Here is a 15,303-nt window from a genome sequence, read left to right as displayed (position 1 = left end):
GTCCCTGGCTGAATTTTAAAAAACACCATCTAGCTTGTTTCAACATAATCAACTATACCATATAGCAGTACATAATATGTCATCAAAAGTTCCATTGTAGAAAAAACCATCTAGGATTGCCAAATTTATAGAATGCTGATTGATGAAACCATAAAGAACCCTTCTCAGTGTGATCAGCTAAACCCATCCGCCAGGCACTCACAGAGTACTTTCTAGGTCTAGGATGCTATGCATACAAATGTGGTATATTTTCCCCCTGGAATGCAAATATTAGATTCGTATTATGGCAAAATAGCATTACATAACACTCTTATTTTGTTTTGCTTGAAAGTTCAATATTTTCTTTTTCTTTAAGGAAAAAATTCTTTACCTCACCAGAAATGAAAGTTTTTGCCAACACTTTCTCATACAGTAACAGAAACAGATTATCTTAAGTACAATTGATTGATAATGTAATATTAAATTAAGATCATATAAAAATTCAAGGAGATTTGTCTGAAATAAAAGATGTAGGTTTTTTTTCTTTTTTATATGCCATGATATTCAGGAATAGTTTGCATATCATGTAATAAGACATACTAGAAAGGTATATATCTCATATAATAAATTTGAATACCACAAAATGGTACAAAATTCTGATTAATCTCATTCTCAATTGGCTACACTTTAAAGAAAAATAGTATATATATTAATTGAACGTATCAACCAAAACTTGACTTTTCAAGTAAATAAAAAGTTCCAAATTCAATTTCAGCATGATATATTTGGCAAATTTTCATTCTCATGAAATTAGTGGGAAGTGCCACACTCCATCACAGGATGACAGGGCATTCCATAGGACTCCAAAAGGAGCTTGCATCATTAACTAAAGCGTCCTATGCATGGAGACAGAAGATCACATGAAACCCTAAGGAAGTCTCATGAACCTAGCACTGAAGTCAATGGAAATTTGCAAGCACATTAGAGAGGGTCCTTATGGCCTACAAGGTCTTACCAATAATTTCACTAGGTCTTTAAAGTAGATAAATACACAAGTCAAAACAATAACAACATCACAAACAAACACATGTACCTCTCCAACGTCATAGACCCAAATACGGCCTTCCGAGTCCCCAACAGCAACTTCTTTGCCAGCTTGAGCCCAACGAACACGGTTTAGGGCAGATGCCCCCTCAATGGCCACACTTGCTGTTGGAACCTGCCAAGGGGTTATGACAGAATAAAAGAATCTCTGAATATGAATTTAAATATACAAATTTACAATAATACATTTAACTGAATGAGTCACCAACTGCTTTAATGTGCATGAATATATACCCCTTGTGCGGGGGGAAAAAGGACTCATTGTTCTTAAATCATATGCTCCACTGAATTAAGGGGTAGAGAGAAGAGACACTTTAACAAAAAAAGAAAGGCGGGAGAATCTTCTTACACAGTCACCGGGCAGTAAGTGGCATGAATATTTCTTTGGATTATGACAAATGTACATCCAAGAAAAAACACAGGAGCTAAATGGGATCCTTCCCCATCGGGTCATGGTTCATGGACAGATGGAGAGAGAGAGAGAGAGATCTCAGGGTTTACCAAGATTAAGGACACTAAAAAGGCAGAAAGTGGGTGCATAGTGGAATAAAAGTCATATTAACGTGAGTCTTCAAGGAAAAAGTAAACATATGTATTGATCCCTCAAAACCTCATCAAGGAGGAGATGATCAGAAGAAGAAAGAAAAAAAGTAAAAAAAAAAAAAAAATTCAAAAAATTCAAATTCTCTCTCTCTCTCTCTCTCTCTCTCTCTGTTAAATTCGTCTTCCTCCCTCTGGCAGTACCAAAGTTTGATAAGTGATCCACAACTATGGCACTGTCCCCAGGATGACATCGTGATAGATTATAGCCACCCACTCATAGAAAATACCTTATATCTCCTTTAATAAACACTTCAAATCTAAAAGCCTCGATGCTTATAATAATAATAATAATTAAAGTGAACGGGAGGTGCTACAATGAAACCTGCAGTATTTGTTCCAAGAACCTCAGTATTTGGAAAGACTTTTTAGTGTGTCTATCTCTCTTCTATTATCAGTTGTGTAAATGCTTGTCTTCAAGGTTAGAAGTTTAAAATTGACATAAAGCTCAGATCTCTTGAGCATTTTACAAGAATGTTGAATAGGAAATGACAACATGCCATTAAGAGAGGAAAAGGTAAATATTAAAACAAAAAGAAAAAATATGGTGAAAAGAGGGTCACCAAGATGATCTCATGCCACTGTTTAAGACCTGTGTCTAATAAATATGTCGTATTAGGATGGAAACACAACATGTACTGTGGCTCAGCACTGCCGGCATTCTGTTATTCAGGGAATTGAAACCATCTGTTTATACGAAATTATTGACCCAATACCGATCTTTAAAATAGCAATAAAAACTCCATCATATGTAAGAATCTATGTTTAAACTTAATCTTGAAATCAATAAAAATTCTTTCACCCGCTTAAATCATTGTATGTCAATTGTGGGGCGGAGGGGGGGCAGAGAAAAAAACCAAAAGTCCCCGGCTCATTTATTTTAGAAAAATATACAATTTCTACAATAAAAGTACCTGCTGTGCAAGCTAGAGTCAGAATTTTTAACCATACCTTTGAAAGGCTGAAACAATGTGAATTTAGATGGATTATAATTCTGTCAATACACTTTATTATTAGTGTGCTGCCCAGAAAACAAATCTGTGATTCAGCTGTATACTCTTCTAAGTTAATTTTTAATACTATAATTTAGAAGGATCATACAGAATTCTTACTTAATTCTATTACCTAATTCCATGAACAATCTGATATTGAATAGAATTAGGTAATGTATGAACAATCTTAAAAATCGAATTAAATGTTTGATCTTAATATGAATATAACAAAAAATTAATCACTGAAAATAAACTGACATTTTGACACATTTAAAATAATGCCTAATACATTTTCAAGAATTTTATTTGGAATATAAAAGTACTATAACAAACTGAAACAATATTTTAAACATTTAAAAATAGTACCTTTTCATAGATATTATAAATGATAGAAAATAATGATCATAGCCTATATTATGTGCTAGAAAATTCATGAATGCATGAAGAAAATAACAAAATATATTTATATTAATCTGATCAGTAATGACCTTTCAAAAGTTGATGAATAATAAAAAACAATTCATATGTTCTCTCTGTCTCTTATTTTTGTACTTTGGTTTCACAGATATTTCCAGTTTTCCTGGCTCAATCATTTTAATTGCAAAGACAAGATTTATATATCATAAATTATTACATTAAGCAGTAGAAATCGGAAATACTAAAGTAAATACGAACTATCCTTACATAGGAACAGTTGGAATAAGTTGGTCCAAAAATGTAATAATATGACCACCACCAACAAAACATACTGCTATGCTGATAATTCAGATTTTTCTAAACAAATCTAATTTTTAATCTGACAAATATTTGAAAAATCTTGTTCAACTTGCCAGAAGGCAAAAATGATTTGAAGGTTTTAAAAAGTGTTTGGTGCATTATTGGATTTCAGTTGGACTCTATGTATCTCTACTATTATTGTGAAAGCAGAATTACGTTTACCACAAAACTAAACAGTTTGCATGACCAATGATGATTTTTAAAAAATGTTTAGCTATAAAACCTTATGCGGTTGTCTCTTGATAACTAGAGAAAGAGAGGGGGAAATAATCACATTTGTCAATGTTAAGACATTAGTTTCATTTTACCTAAAAAAAAATATTTAAAAGAAAAACAGTTACATAGGAATTATTAAGGAGTTTGTAAAACACTCACTCCCTTCATATGTATTGTAGTTGGGTATCACCTAAAAATTATCTCAACTAAGCTGGATTTCTAACATAGCGGTCTCCTAAGTCAATCTGGAAAATGTTGAGGTTTTTTGGTTGCTTTAAATGAATGAATTTCTTCTAGCAAATAGAAGCAATATGATTTTAATAAACAGTGAGGAAGACTCTGGAAAACCCTTACAATGGAGGATAATAACATCTTTCTATTAAAAACAATGATGTTATAAACCTTTCAACATCCAAATGATGGGGCATTTCACGTACTCAAGCCTTTTGGTTATTTTCAAAGATGCTTCATTACATAACTCTTATCCTTGTCACAGAGTTCTTGTAGCTAAAAGGAAAAATAGATTCAAATTGAAAGATTTTTAAAAGATAACTACTTGACAGCGATTATAGGTGTATATACCCTTGAAGATACAAGGACTCAATAATAACACCTGAAGAATATTTCCCTGCCCCCTTCCCCCCCCCACACACACACACACACACACAAATACGAGGGAAGTATGCTCCTCCTCAGATCCTCCAGCTGTGGGCTTCCTAATTAAAAAGGCTGAGCTGTTTCCTGCTCAAAACACTTCAAAAGACCTTTCTGTTGTTCTCCACTTGACATATAGTTTGCAGCACTTGTTCCTCTTACCTGTGCATTCTTATTTATATAAATGAGAGCTTTCTCGAATCAGAAACCAAGAAGTGATGCAGAGACCATTTTATTTTATAAAAGTGAAGGACAATAATATTCATGTAAAAAACAAAACAAAACAAAGCAAAACATCCAAGTACCTAACTTAGCAACTCAGTAATTTTGCAAGACTAGCTAAAAGGAACAATGCATGTGGCATAGTTTTTAAAACATAATTTTTTATGGCATAATTTAAAAGCAGTATTTATTACTGACTGGTTTTTAAAATATGTATTTTCACTTACTGTAAATGAGACATGCTAAAATTTCTTCTTTAAAAAAATACTGAGTTTGATATGCATGTTCAAAGTTAGAGGCTGTTGTAAAAGTCTGCCTTCGAGTTTGATGTCTTAGACAAGGAATATTTACCTTGCTACAAATCAAACGGATGAAAGATCTAAACATAAAATAGTCAACATAATCGTCTTTTATGGATTCAAAATGGAAATGGCACAAGCAGCAAACACTGACAAATAGCCCTCTTTAAAAGCCCAATCTAAAAATCAACATCCACAAAAGCTTTATTTTCCAAGTGTTTGCCAATGAAGTTATTTCAGCACGACTCTGACAAATGCCAGTGTGTCCTGTTCCATAGGGAAAGGCGTGAACGCATAAGGTTTTGCTCTTTGCAAAAAACGGTCGTTAATTTTCCGGGAGCTGCCACCGTTTAAGGATGAAGGGAGATTAAGTGATTTTTGGCCAATGCATCTGCCAATTCGCTTCAGGGTAGTCAAGAATGGGGGCCGGCAGCCCCCATTCTTCATTGGAAGGTCTGTCCAAAAAAAGGCCGTTTTGGAGAAAGAGGAAGAGACTGCGAGTGGCCGACTGCGCCCCCCTCCCAGCCCTCCGGCCCGGGCGCCTGAGCCGCCGCTCACCTCGGTGTCATTGTTGAGGTTCCAGAGGTCCAAGCGCCCCATCCCGTCCACGCAGGCAAAGAGCGCGGGATGCATGGGGGACCACATGACATCGTACACATAGTCTGCATTGTCTTCAAAGGAGTAGAGCGGCTTGTTGTGCTGTAAAGCAGAGAGACCGTGAAGACTTTGTGGCGCTGCTGCTGCCTCGGGCTGTCTAGAGAGCCTAATTAAAAACTTTGCACATTCACAAAGTGTCATAAAACTTCCCGAGATGAAAGTCCTCGAGAAGGTGAACCGGAGCTTTAATGTGACTAGAACTGTCCAGTGGCATAAATAAATACCGGGAGTAGAGGGGGGCCTCTGGAAGGGCTGGGGGATGGGACGGCCGGGGGGAGGCGGTTTCAGACACGGTCGTATGAGACATTCCAGACAGGTGGACGGGACTTCCCATTAGTTCGGAATTCTCGCCGGGCAACGCTTTGCGAGATGCTCGGAGGCTAAACCCAACCGTGGTCGGCCCTGCTCAGACCGGCTGGGATGTTCTGAAGCCCCGGCGGTCCCGACCGACCCGAACCCTTTCACTGAAGGCAACCCCTGCCACCTCGTGGCCCTCGTCTGTAGCTGCAACAGCTGCTGCTACTTCCAGTCCAACTCTAGGCCAAATTCCTATTTTAAGGGTTCTTTTGCAGCGGGGAATGGGTATAAATATTTTAAGGAGCATTACTCTCTTCCAGGAGGTTATCATTTCGAGATCCTACGCCTTTGGTCTCTCTATATGGGGTCAGCTCACCCCAATCAGTTGAACTGGTGTAACTCATTGAAGCGTCCCTGAACCTTTGTAGAAAATTAACCATATTCCTAGATCACCCAGTGTTTTCAAAACCTCTAAAATTGACGTCTGGGGTGGGGGATGCGTTAACATATCCCTACTGCATACAAATGCTTCCACTCCAGAGGGATACAATAAATTAAAATGGCACTCTTGATTTCCAGTGAATATTGTCACATCAAAATAGCACAGAAGTCAGAGGCAAGTTTGAAAGTACACCAGAAATAAAACGTAATTGGACTTCATGAATTATTCATTCCATCTGGCTTGTCTTATTCTAATTTCTGCATAATGGCTTTACTAATCCCTGATCAATTAATGTAAAATGAAATTTAAATGATAATGAAAGCCCTAGAGATAAAAGAAATTAAGTATTCTTATATCCTCTGACAGAAATCTAAACAATGGGAGTTTTTCCCCCAATGTCTTCTTCATCCAGTCAGCTGCCTATACTCTCTTCATGGGTTCTACTGAATGCCTGTACAGGTCAGAGTAATAAGATCAAGAAAAGATAACATACAATATGAACAATCAAATCCTTTCTGCATAGAACGTTTAAAGAATGTATCTGTAGGGAATCAGCTCCAAATATTAGAGTGATCTCTCCAAGTGAACTGTTAGTGAATGTAAAATGCACAAAATACATTTGCTGAAATGAAAGTGAGAAAAAGCAATGTGAAAATAATAAAACTTCTGTGACCTAAATAATCATGGGAAAATTTAAGGGCGTAACTGTTAGTTCTCTTTCCATGAATTATATTTTTTTGACATTTAAAAATTACTGCTTGGAAGTGAACAAACTTTTAGTACATTAAAGCAACACAGGATACTTCAGATGGGCCACTATGTGTGTACAGGGGGATGTCTTATTTTTAATTCAAAAAAGCATCTAATAGAGGGTGTGATTTGAAAAGAATTGTATGACATTGAGATAACAAAATAATAAACTGGACATTAGCCTTCAGTTTTTTAAAATTTTATGATTCTATAATTTTTTTATGCCAAAATATGTATTATTTACCATGTTTGCAGTGTGATTTGAAGCCAAAATTATTTGTTTATTGGCTACTTCTGTAGCATCTTTCTTTCTCTCACTGTTTGGACCAGATGATCCAATCTGCTTTCTCCAAAAACCTAACTGTCCAATGACACCTGAAAACAGCATAATTGTATCACTTTTCCTTCTTAATATTTTTAAAAAGGCAATGGGGAGTGGCTATACCTTCACTGACTACTTGTAAATATTAAATTCTAACTCTCAGTAGAAGATTATTCCCACTGCAAATTCTTGATTTTATAGCTACCCGGCCACCATTGGTTAAAGAACATGAATAACAATTTTTCTTAAAGTCAAAGGGTGTTAAAGATTTATACATGCTTTAAAAAGTCAGTTGTCAGGATCCTCATCAACTCAGCTGACAGTATATCTGAGGGTATAGAGGCCTTCATATAGATACACAAATACAGATTTATAATAAACACATAACAGAATTGAAAATTGCAAATCCTTATTTTGATCAATTAAACCAACATCCAGCTTTGAAAAGTCATTTTCTAATGAACTGATATTATTTGATACATTAATTCTCTTAATTATCCTGTAAATCTTTTAGTGTTTTGTTTCTTTCCTTTTTTGTTTTGGTAGTTTCTTGTCTGAGAAATATAAGCAAAATTGTAGTACATTCTGGAGACTTCACATTTTAAATATCTGAAAATAATTGCTATTGTTCGTGTTACCAAAACCCAGTTCCTTATATTTAATAGTATTGACTGAAATGTTATTGCTCTCTAGCCTTCCTCTAACTTCCTTTTCACCCTTCACCCCAAGACTGAGCCTTTTATCATAAAAGTCACTGTGCAAGTAATTCTAGGCTACAGTATGTGTGTGTCTGGGAGAAGGGAGAAGGCTTATATTTTCAAAGGCTCTGTTTAACATTGATAAATTTGCAGGTTGGGAATGTCTTGATCAGGATTGATTGAACTTGTTATCAAAGTACCAAGTAGGTTGACATCTGTGAACCACTAGTTGCCAAGTAAAGCACAGGCATAAGCTATGGGAGAGGCAAATGTCACTTACAATAGTGCTCTTTGAATATTAGTTGTACTTTTTGATAAAGGGATTTTATTATTCTATTTTATTCAGGCTCAAAGGGTAATCTGAAGACCTGATAAAAACAAATCTGTCTCAAATACTTTATATAGAAGATTTTAAGGTAAACTCACGTATATCATCAAGTATTAGAATTGATAAGCTCATGTATATTATAAAGTATTAAAATTTTCATAAAGAAGTTAAAAGCATCAGGTTCTAAAGAGTCTAAAGATTTTGAATTCATAAGACATAAATTTCTGGATCCACAAACATGTTATAGCTTGTTTATGTATTACCACTTATTTCAGAATACTACAAGTTTTGAAAAGGCTGGAGATGATGGGGGTAAATTTGACCAATATTTTGAGAAGGAATCTTATAATACTAATTATACATATGAAAGCCATAGAAGCATCATGATTTTTAAGATTTACTCTGCAAAATGCTCAAGGCCATTTAGTAGATGAAATATTGTTCCACAGCAAGTTACTGTAAAAAACATTTTTCAAAACAATCAAATTTCACTAGAGAAAAGCCCCTTCACCTGTATGTTTCCTTTTCTACACCATGTTCAGCATCAGCAAACTGTTAAAGAAAAGGGAAAAAGGAAAACTGTACTGTTCCATAGCCTACTGCACGTGCGGTACATGCCAATGAAATAAAGCTGTGACACCCTGTGTTTCCAGGGCTGTTACAATAATGGTAAAGTATCCAGGTGCAAACCAGCTTGATTTTAATACTCTGACTCAAACAGAGCAGAGAAGCAGGCTACCGGTCACCTCCCAGGCAGACATGAAGGGCAACGCAGGGTAAATTGTTGGGTGTTTGTTGTGTGCCTAACTGTATATGTACATTGTCTAATTTAATCCACATAAAATCTCTGTAAAGTAGACAGTATTTACAGAAAAGAAAATTACAGTTCAGGAAAGTTAGTAACTTTGCCAAGGCCACAAAGGTTGTTAAGTGGTAAAGTTGGATTTGGTTCTCAGGTTTTCCTAGTCGTTAAGCATATCCTCTATTGCTGGAACCACATGGACCTTCTACAAAACATAGCAATGACCTTCAGTCCTTATTTTAAAAACAATAGACCTGTTACCTCTATTATTTACTCTCTCATTCAATTTAACCAATATTTACTAAGCACATACTATGTAACTTGTAGAAACAGTTTAAAAATAATGCAGTCAGATGCTTATTTCATTTCCTGAGTCTGTTATTAATGATCCTGAGAATGTTATCCATATATTTACAGGAGTCTTTAGCACTTTGTGAGATGAACAGGAATCTTTCTGCTGAAAGCTAGAAATAGGATAGGAATGGTCCTTCAGACAGCAGGGATTAACAGTAGGCTATGTACCAGAGAGTGGAAAAAAATGATGCTAGAAGGCAAAGACCTGGGATCCAGTTCACTGAAGGTCTGTATGATTCTGAGTGAGGGACTATAATTATATTATCTGAAAGATGGGAATAGCAAAGGTAGCATGGAGCAGAAAAGGTAATGGGAGAAAGTGGAAAACTATAGACCTTGGGAAATTTAACTTAACATCCTTGGATCTTACTTTTCTCATCTGTAAGATGGAAAGCTGGAGCTACTGACTTCAAGGGTTCCCATTAGCTTTGTGATTCTGTAACTGCTTTATTATGGGCTTTGTTATCCTGCGGTAAGAATAGAATGGAAAAAAGTATGTAAAAGTATTTTCCAAAGGTAACTATTATCATTAAAGCCTTGAGGTTTTGTGCAGTTCACATCATAGTTATTTTTTCTTACTCTGTATTTCATGAAAACATATATAAAAAAATGCACCAGGGTGGCTTTTAATGAAAAATAAAAATTATGAAAGTAATAATAAACTTCCTATTTGATCAATTGGAGAAGGAATAAAAATATCAAAGTCACACAAGAGAGGCAAGTAGTGAAATCTGTTTTAAAAACGAAACAACATTCATCAATGTTTTACAATAAGACTTGATCTCTAGAATTGGGCTTTACTTTCATAAATACATGTATGAAAATGAATAGACCTGCAGATTTTCCCGATCAATTAAACAAAATGATTTCACAAGAAGTGAGTTTCTATTTCTGATGTCAGATATGTGCCAAAGTTAAATCTAGAGAATATAATGGTTGTTTTCCTCTGTATTATTTACTTTTCTCTTATCAGGCACCGGTAGGCATCCCAATAGGATTTAGTGTTTTGAAGGCTGGTGAATAAATAGGAAGATTTTTGTCTCCAAACACCTCCACAAATATTGTGGTTCTTGAGGCTGCGTTTGTCTCTAAATGATCCAAATTATGAGAACATTTTTGGGGGTGGGTAGTGTGCTGGGGGTACTATGTGGGTCGGTGGGAGAACGGGCAGAAACTAAATGTAAAATTTCTAAGTTATAAATTCTGAATTAAAAGGAAAACTCATGGAATCTTACCTTAAAAACTATGTCCTGTTGGGGAAAATGATGACCAAATAATAAACAATGAGTAATAAGAAAATGTCCTTCAAAAATTGTCATGTGGGTTCCTGTGAAGTAATTAAAATAAATAGCTAGCTAGTTCTTCCAGGAAACATTAAAATGTGAGACCACAATATCACTTCTAAAAAACCACCAAAGGACCCCAAAACTTCAGGCTCACACAAAAATGGATGCCTCCACCATAAAAAGAAAGTGCTTAAACAAACAAACCAAAACTCACAAACCAAACCAAACAAAAAACGAACTCTCTTGGCCCAAAGGAGGTGTTATAAATTTGGTACTATCACTGGGAAACTTTATTTGCAACTTAATTTGAGATCTTTCTAATGCACAAAGTATCCTATGTTTATTGTAACTTCTGTGGCTAATATTTAAACAATACTTATGATCCCTAAATGGTATCTTTACCTGTTTGTATCGTGGTCAGAAATTCAAAATTGGACATAAACAATTTTGGTGAACTATTCTCAACAGACTCTGTATGGTGGTCTATTTGTTTTTTGTGTGCATTACCCAAAAATATGTAAGAACTTTAATCTTAATTAGTTAATATGAAACAATGTGAAAGAGGATTATAGAAATCCAGGAATTTAGCATTCGCTTCTCTATAAATGTAGAAGGTTTGCTAAATAAATACTGAAGCCACATGAAAGGTGTTCTTTGTTGCACTGCTTTCCTTTACTGCTTATTTGCATGGAAGAATCCTCCTAATCCAGGAGGCGCCACCAATAAAGAAGCTAATTATCCATATAAAAGAATGTATACATATTCACAGGTTTTGACTAGTATTGAGTGTTTAAAGCCATGGAAAAGAAGGTACAAGCTTTGCTTAATTCATAAAAGGAGTGTTTCCCGCACTGGCATGATTTTCATGAATATCAGCTCCATCTAAAGGTTCTCATTCAAAACTGGTGTTTTAATAGCACAAATCTATATAGAACCATTGTGAAAACAGTAAGCAAGCAGGGATGCTCTTTGGAATTACCTCTTACTGCCCTTTCAACTGCTATGGCTCTACTGGCATTCTGGCTTCTTGCTTATTTGAGTCGAGGAGGGCAGAGAAAGTCACTATGTCTCCAAAACCAGGTTCAACCAAGCTGGTTTATGAGCTAAATTGAGGCAGCTGTTCTCTCAATTGCTATTCTTATTCTGGACTGATGACTATCTTTCTCTGAAAGACCATGAGGCAGTAAAGGAGGCAAGCAGGTTCAAAAAAGCCCCTCTTTTGTTGCTTTGCTCCAACTCTATTTCTACCATGGCGGAGTGGCTTCATGTCCAAGACGGTATCAGAGAAAGAAGCATTCTACACATTTATGATGGTCAGGTTGATTAGAGACTCCATGAGGAGGCTGGAGGGAAAAGGTGGACACTGGTATTAATGTTTAGCGGGGTATACAGGGATGAAGATGGACTGGACCTAGAAGCAGCTAGACATGTGGTTCCATCAGTGCCTTGCAGCCTTGAAAAATTAGAATAAGAAGCAAATAAAATAGAATATGCAGGCGTGACTTGTTTATTTATTACTTACTTAATGTCAAATTGTGCAACCACGTTTTACTAGTAAGTAGCAAAGTATTTTCACTCTCACCCTTAAACTGCCAACCTTTAACATCTGGCTAATAACTCACTTCACCTATATAAATAAATTAAATATACATATATACACACACAAAATTCTAAAAAAAAGGCTTAAAAATACCAGATATAAACTCAGATCCATAGATTCCATACACTTTGATTCCCTCTTCATATTTATTTCTCACATGCTCAGGTTAACATTTTCCAGTTTCCAAAGCTAATCTTACATTAGTGATCTCGCTACATTTAGTAAAAATGACATTTAGACAATTTTTTTTTCAGGAAATCATATACCCAAGTACCCAGATTTATCCTATCAAACAGGTCTAATAAAATCTAATGGTAAAATTATTTAAATGTTTAATTCCACTTCTTGCATCAACAATTGACCATGTATGTATAAAGGACATATTTTCAAAGAGTTAAAGAGAGGTTTTTTTAATGTAGCTCTGTACTTCCACATCTCCCATTGTTAAATGTTATGTATTTTACATTATGTCTAATATGAGTACAGGTATTACATTTATTTATTTATTTTTGAGATGGAGTCTCACTCTGTCACCAGGCTGCAGTGCAGTGGTGTGATTTTGGCTCACTGCCAACTTCCACCTCCGAGGTTCAAGTGATTGTCCTGCCTCAGCCTCCTGAGTAGCTGGAACTACAGGTGTGCACCACCACACCCAGCTAATTTTTGTATTTTTAGTAGAGATGAGATTTCACCACGTTGGCCAGGATGGTCTCATTCTCTTGACCTCGTGATCTGCCCGCCTTGGCCTTCCAAAGTGCTGGAATTACAGGTGTGAGACACCATGCCTGGCCACTTGTATTTATTTTAATGGTGGAGATAATCAGCATGGAGAATCACAAATAGCAGAAGTTTGACATATTTGTTCAAATGTAAAATATATTTAATATGCTTCTTGCTTTGCAGCAGATTGGTTTACATTATTCTGTTTCACTTAAGCCAAATGGAAATCAATTTCTGTTCAAGAAGCAAATATGAGCTAAATGTGAGGTGAGGTGATTCAGGACGCTGGAATTGGCAGTGGGAAAAAGTCTAGTATTAATTATGGGTCCTGGACAATTTGCAAGGTTGAGGTCACAGGAGGCTCGTCAAGATGGACCCACATTGATTTGGTCCAAAAATAGCTACTTTGGGAATAAAGATGAGTTTTAATTTATCTTCCAACATTAGACTAAAATATAGGTTAGAGCAGAAAGGTGGAGTGGGGATATTTTTGATCTCATAATTATTAGATAGTTGTATTTGTTATTCTCATTCTCTCTCTCTCTCTTTCTGTGTGTGTGTGTGTGTGTGTGTGTGTGTGTGTGTGTGTGTGCATGCATTCTCTCTGCAACATTATTACTTAGAAGGAGGAGGTTGGGGAAGGCAACTCACTTAGTATATTATTAAAATGAAAAGGCAAACATTTCCACTCTGGTTAAAGGAGCAAAAGAAAGGATTCACCAAGTCCTTACTTTTTGGACAATGGTAAAGCCCAGTCAGATGAATATATTTCAAGTCTCAAAAGTGTTTGTACTTTTATGAACTATTCACAAGTCTGTATAAATATTTAACAGTCATAGGTATGTGTTGGTGGATGAATGTATGAGTGTTTGGGGGTGGGTGGGGTAGAGGTGGAGGTAAAAGGACAGGAAGAATGAACACAGGCCAAGTCTGGAGGTGACTGTATGATTACATTCTTGTGGTTTCTTTCAAAGTCAAAGTATTCTCCCTGGGTTAGCTTTAAAAAGAAACCAGGAAGAAAAAAAAAAAAAAAAAAGGAAAGAAAAGAATTTGATGACTGGCACAGGTAGTTTTATTGAAAGCCAATTTTAATGTTTGTTATCTTATGTTAAGAAGAGGGAGTGAAAATGGGGATAAGGGAAGAAAAAAAAAATAAGTCAGACACCACCTGAACATTGTGTTATTAGAAAGGCAGCCAGCAGGGCTTTGGGGTTGCGGGGGAAAAATGCACCCTGTTATCTGCTAAGTGTTACTGGCAGTAAACTATTGATTTTGTTAATCCTCTTGCCTGTTTTAAGTCTTATGTCTAGATGCCAGTGATAGCTAAAACTTTAACTTTTAATTTTTATGATGTTCTCTTCTGATAAATGTTTTATTTCTGCTAAGGGCAGAAATAACAAAGAAATGCTTAGGTCCCTTTGTTAGAATGATGTCATTTTAGGGGATGTTTCTGTCTCAATTTAAAATAATCCAACTTACTTTAAGAAAGCACATATTTCTGCAATGATTTATTAAGGACCTAACATATGCTTTCTACTTTGGGTAATCAAAAGAAATATAAGATCCGATTTTGTTCTCAAGAACTAACAATCCAGGTAGGAGAAAGAAAATTATGATATAATAAGAGAAAAATATTGCTTATTTGAGGATCTGTTTTCTTACTTTGTTCTAAAAGGATTTATTGAGTATTACAAGTTAAATATACTGTAAAATTAAGAACAAACACACAATAGAGTTCTAAAGAAGGCAGGTAGAATACATAGCTATTACCAGGATCCTGAGATAAGCTGATTATTACAATCTGGTTCTGAAACAGCTTTAAATTTCCTGATAACTAAGACAAAAGGGAAAACACATTGTATCACAAGGAGGTACACAGATTTTACCATCTGACAAAAGGAAGAATATAAATTCCCCTCAAAGACACAATTCTGGGAAAAACTGTGGGAGGAATTTACCATGTCTGTGAATCACTGGAAAACAGACTGGCTCTCTGCCTTGTTTATACCAAAGAAAGAGAACAAGTATGTAGCCAGGTGCTAAATTCTGTGGTACAGATGTTAGGTGCCAGAGGAATTTGAAGATTGGGGGTGGCAGTAGTGTGTTGGTGTTACCAGGGTCTGATGTGGTCAAGGAAGGTATTATCTAGGACAGGTGAGGGGACCTGCCTTGAAAGATACGTAGACTTTGACAGATGGTAAGGA

The 15,303-nt window shown here is 35.8% G+C and overlaps 1 protein-coding gene across 5 annotated transcripts in view; it reads right to left on the bottom strand.

Annotated features, from left to right (window-relative positions):
* Positions 1-15,303, bottom strand: part of DYNC1I1 (dynein cytoplasmic 1 intermediate chain 1) — a 328,200-nt gene that overhangs the window by 16,554 nt on the left and 296,343 nt on the right. For all 5 annotated transcript variants that reach the window (XM_003921229.4, XM_074379474.1, XM_074379472.1 and 2 more), the window contains 2 exons: positions 5,402-5,542; positions 1,073-1,198 (listed from right to left, as the gene is read on the bottom strand). In XM_003921229.4, the coding sequence (XP_003921278.1) occupies positions 1,073-1,198; positions 5,402-5,542 (267 nt within the window). The remainder of the gene's footprint in view (positions 1-1,072; positions 1,199-5,401; positions 5,543-15,303) is intronic.

The sequence above is a fragment of the Saimiri boliviensis genome, chromosome 10 (genome assembly GCF_048565385.1).
Source record: "Saimiri boliviensis isolate mSaiBol1 chromosome 10, mSaiBol1.pri, whole genome shotgun sequence".
Lineage (NCBI taxonomy): Eukaryota > Metazoa > Chordata > Mammalia > Primates > Cebidae > Saimiri > Saimiri boliviensis.
Note: the sequence above shows the minus strand (reverse complement) of the source record. Positions and strands in the feature narration are given on the sequence as shown.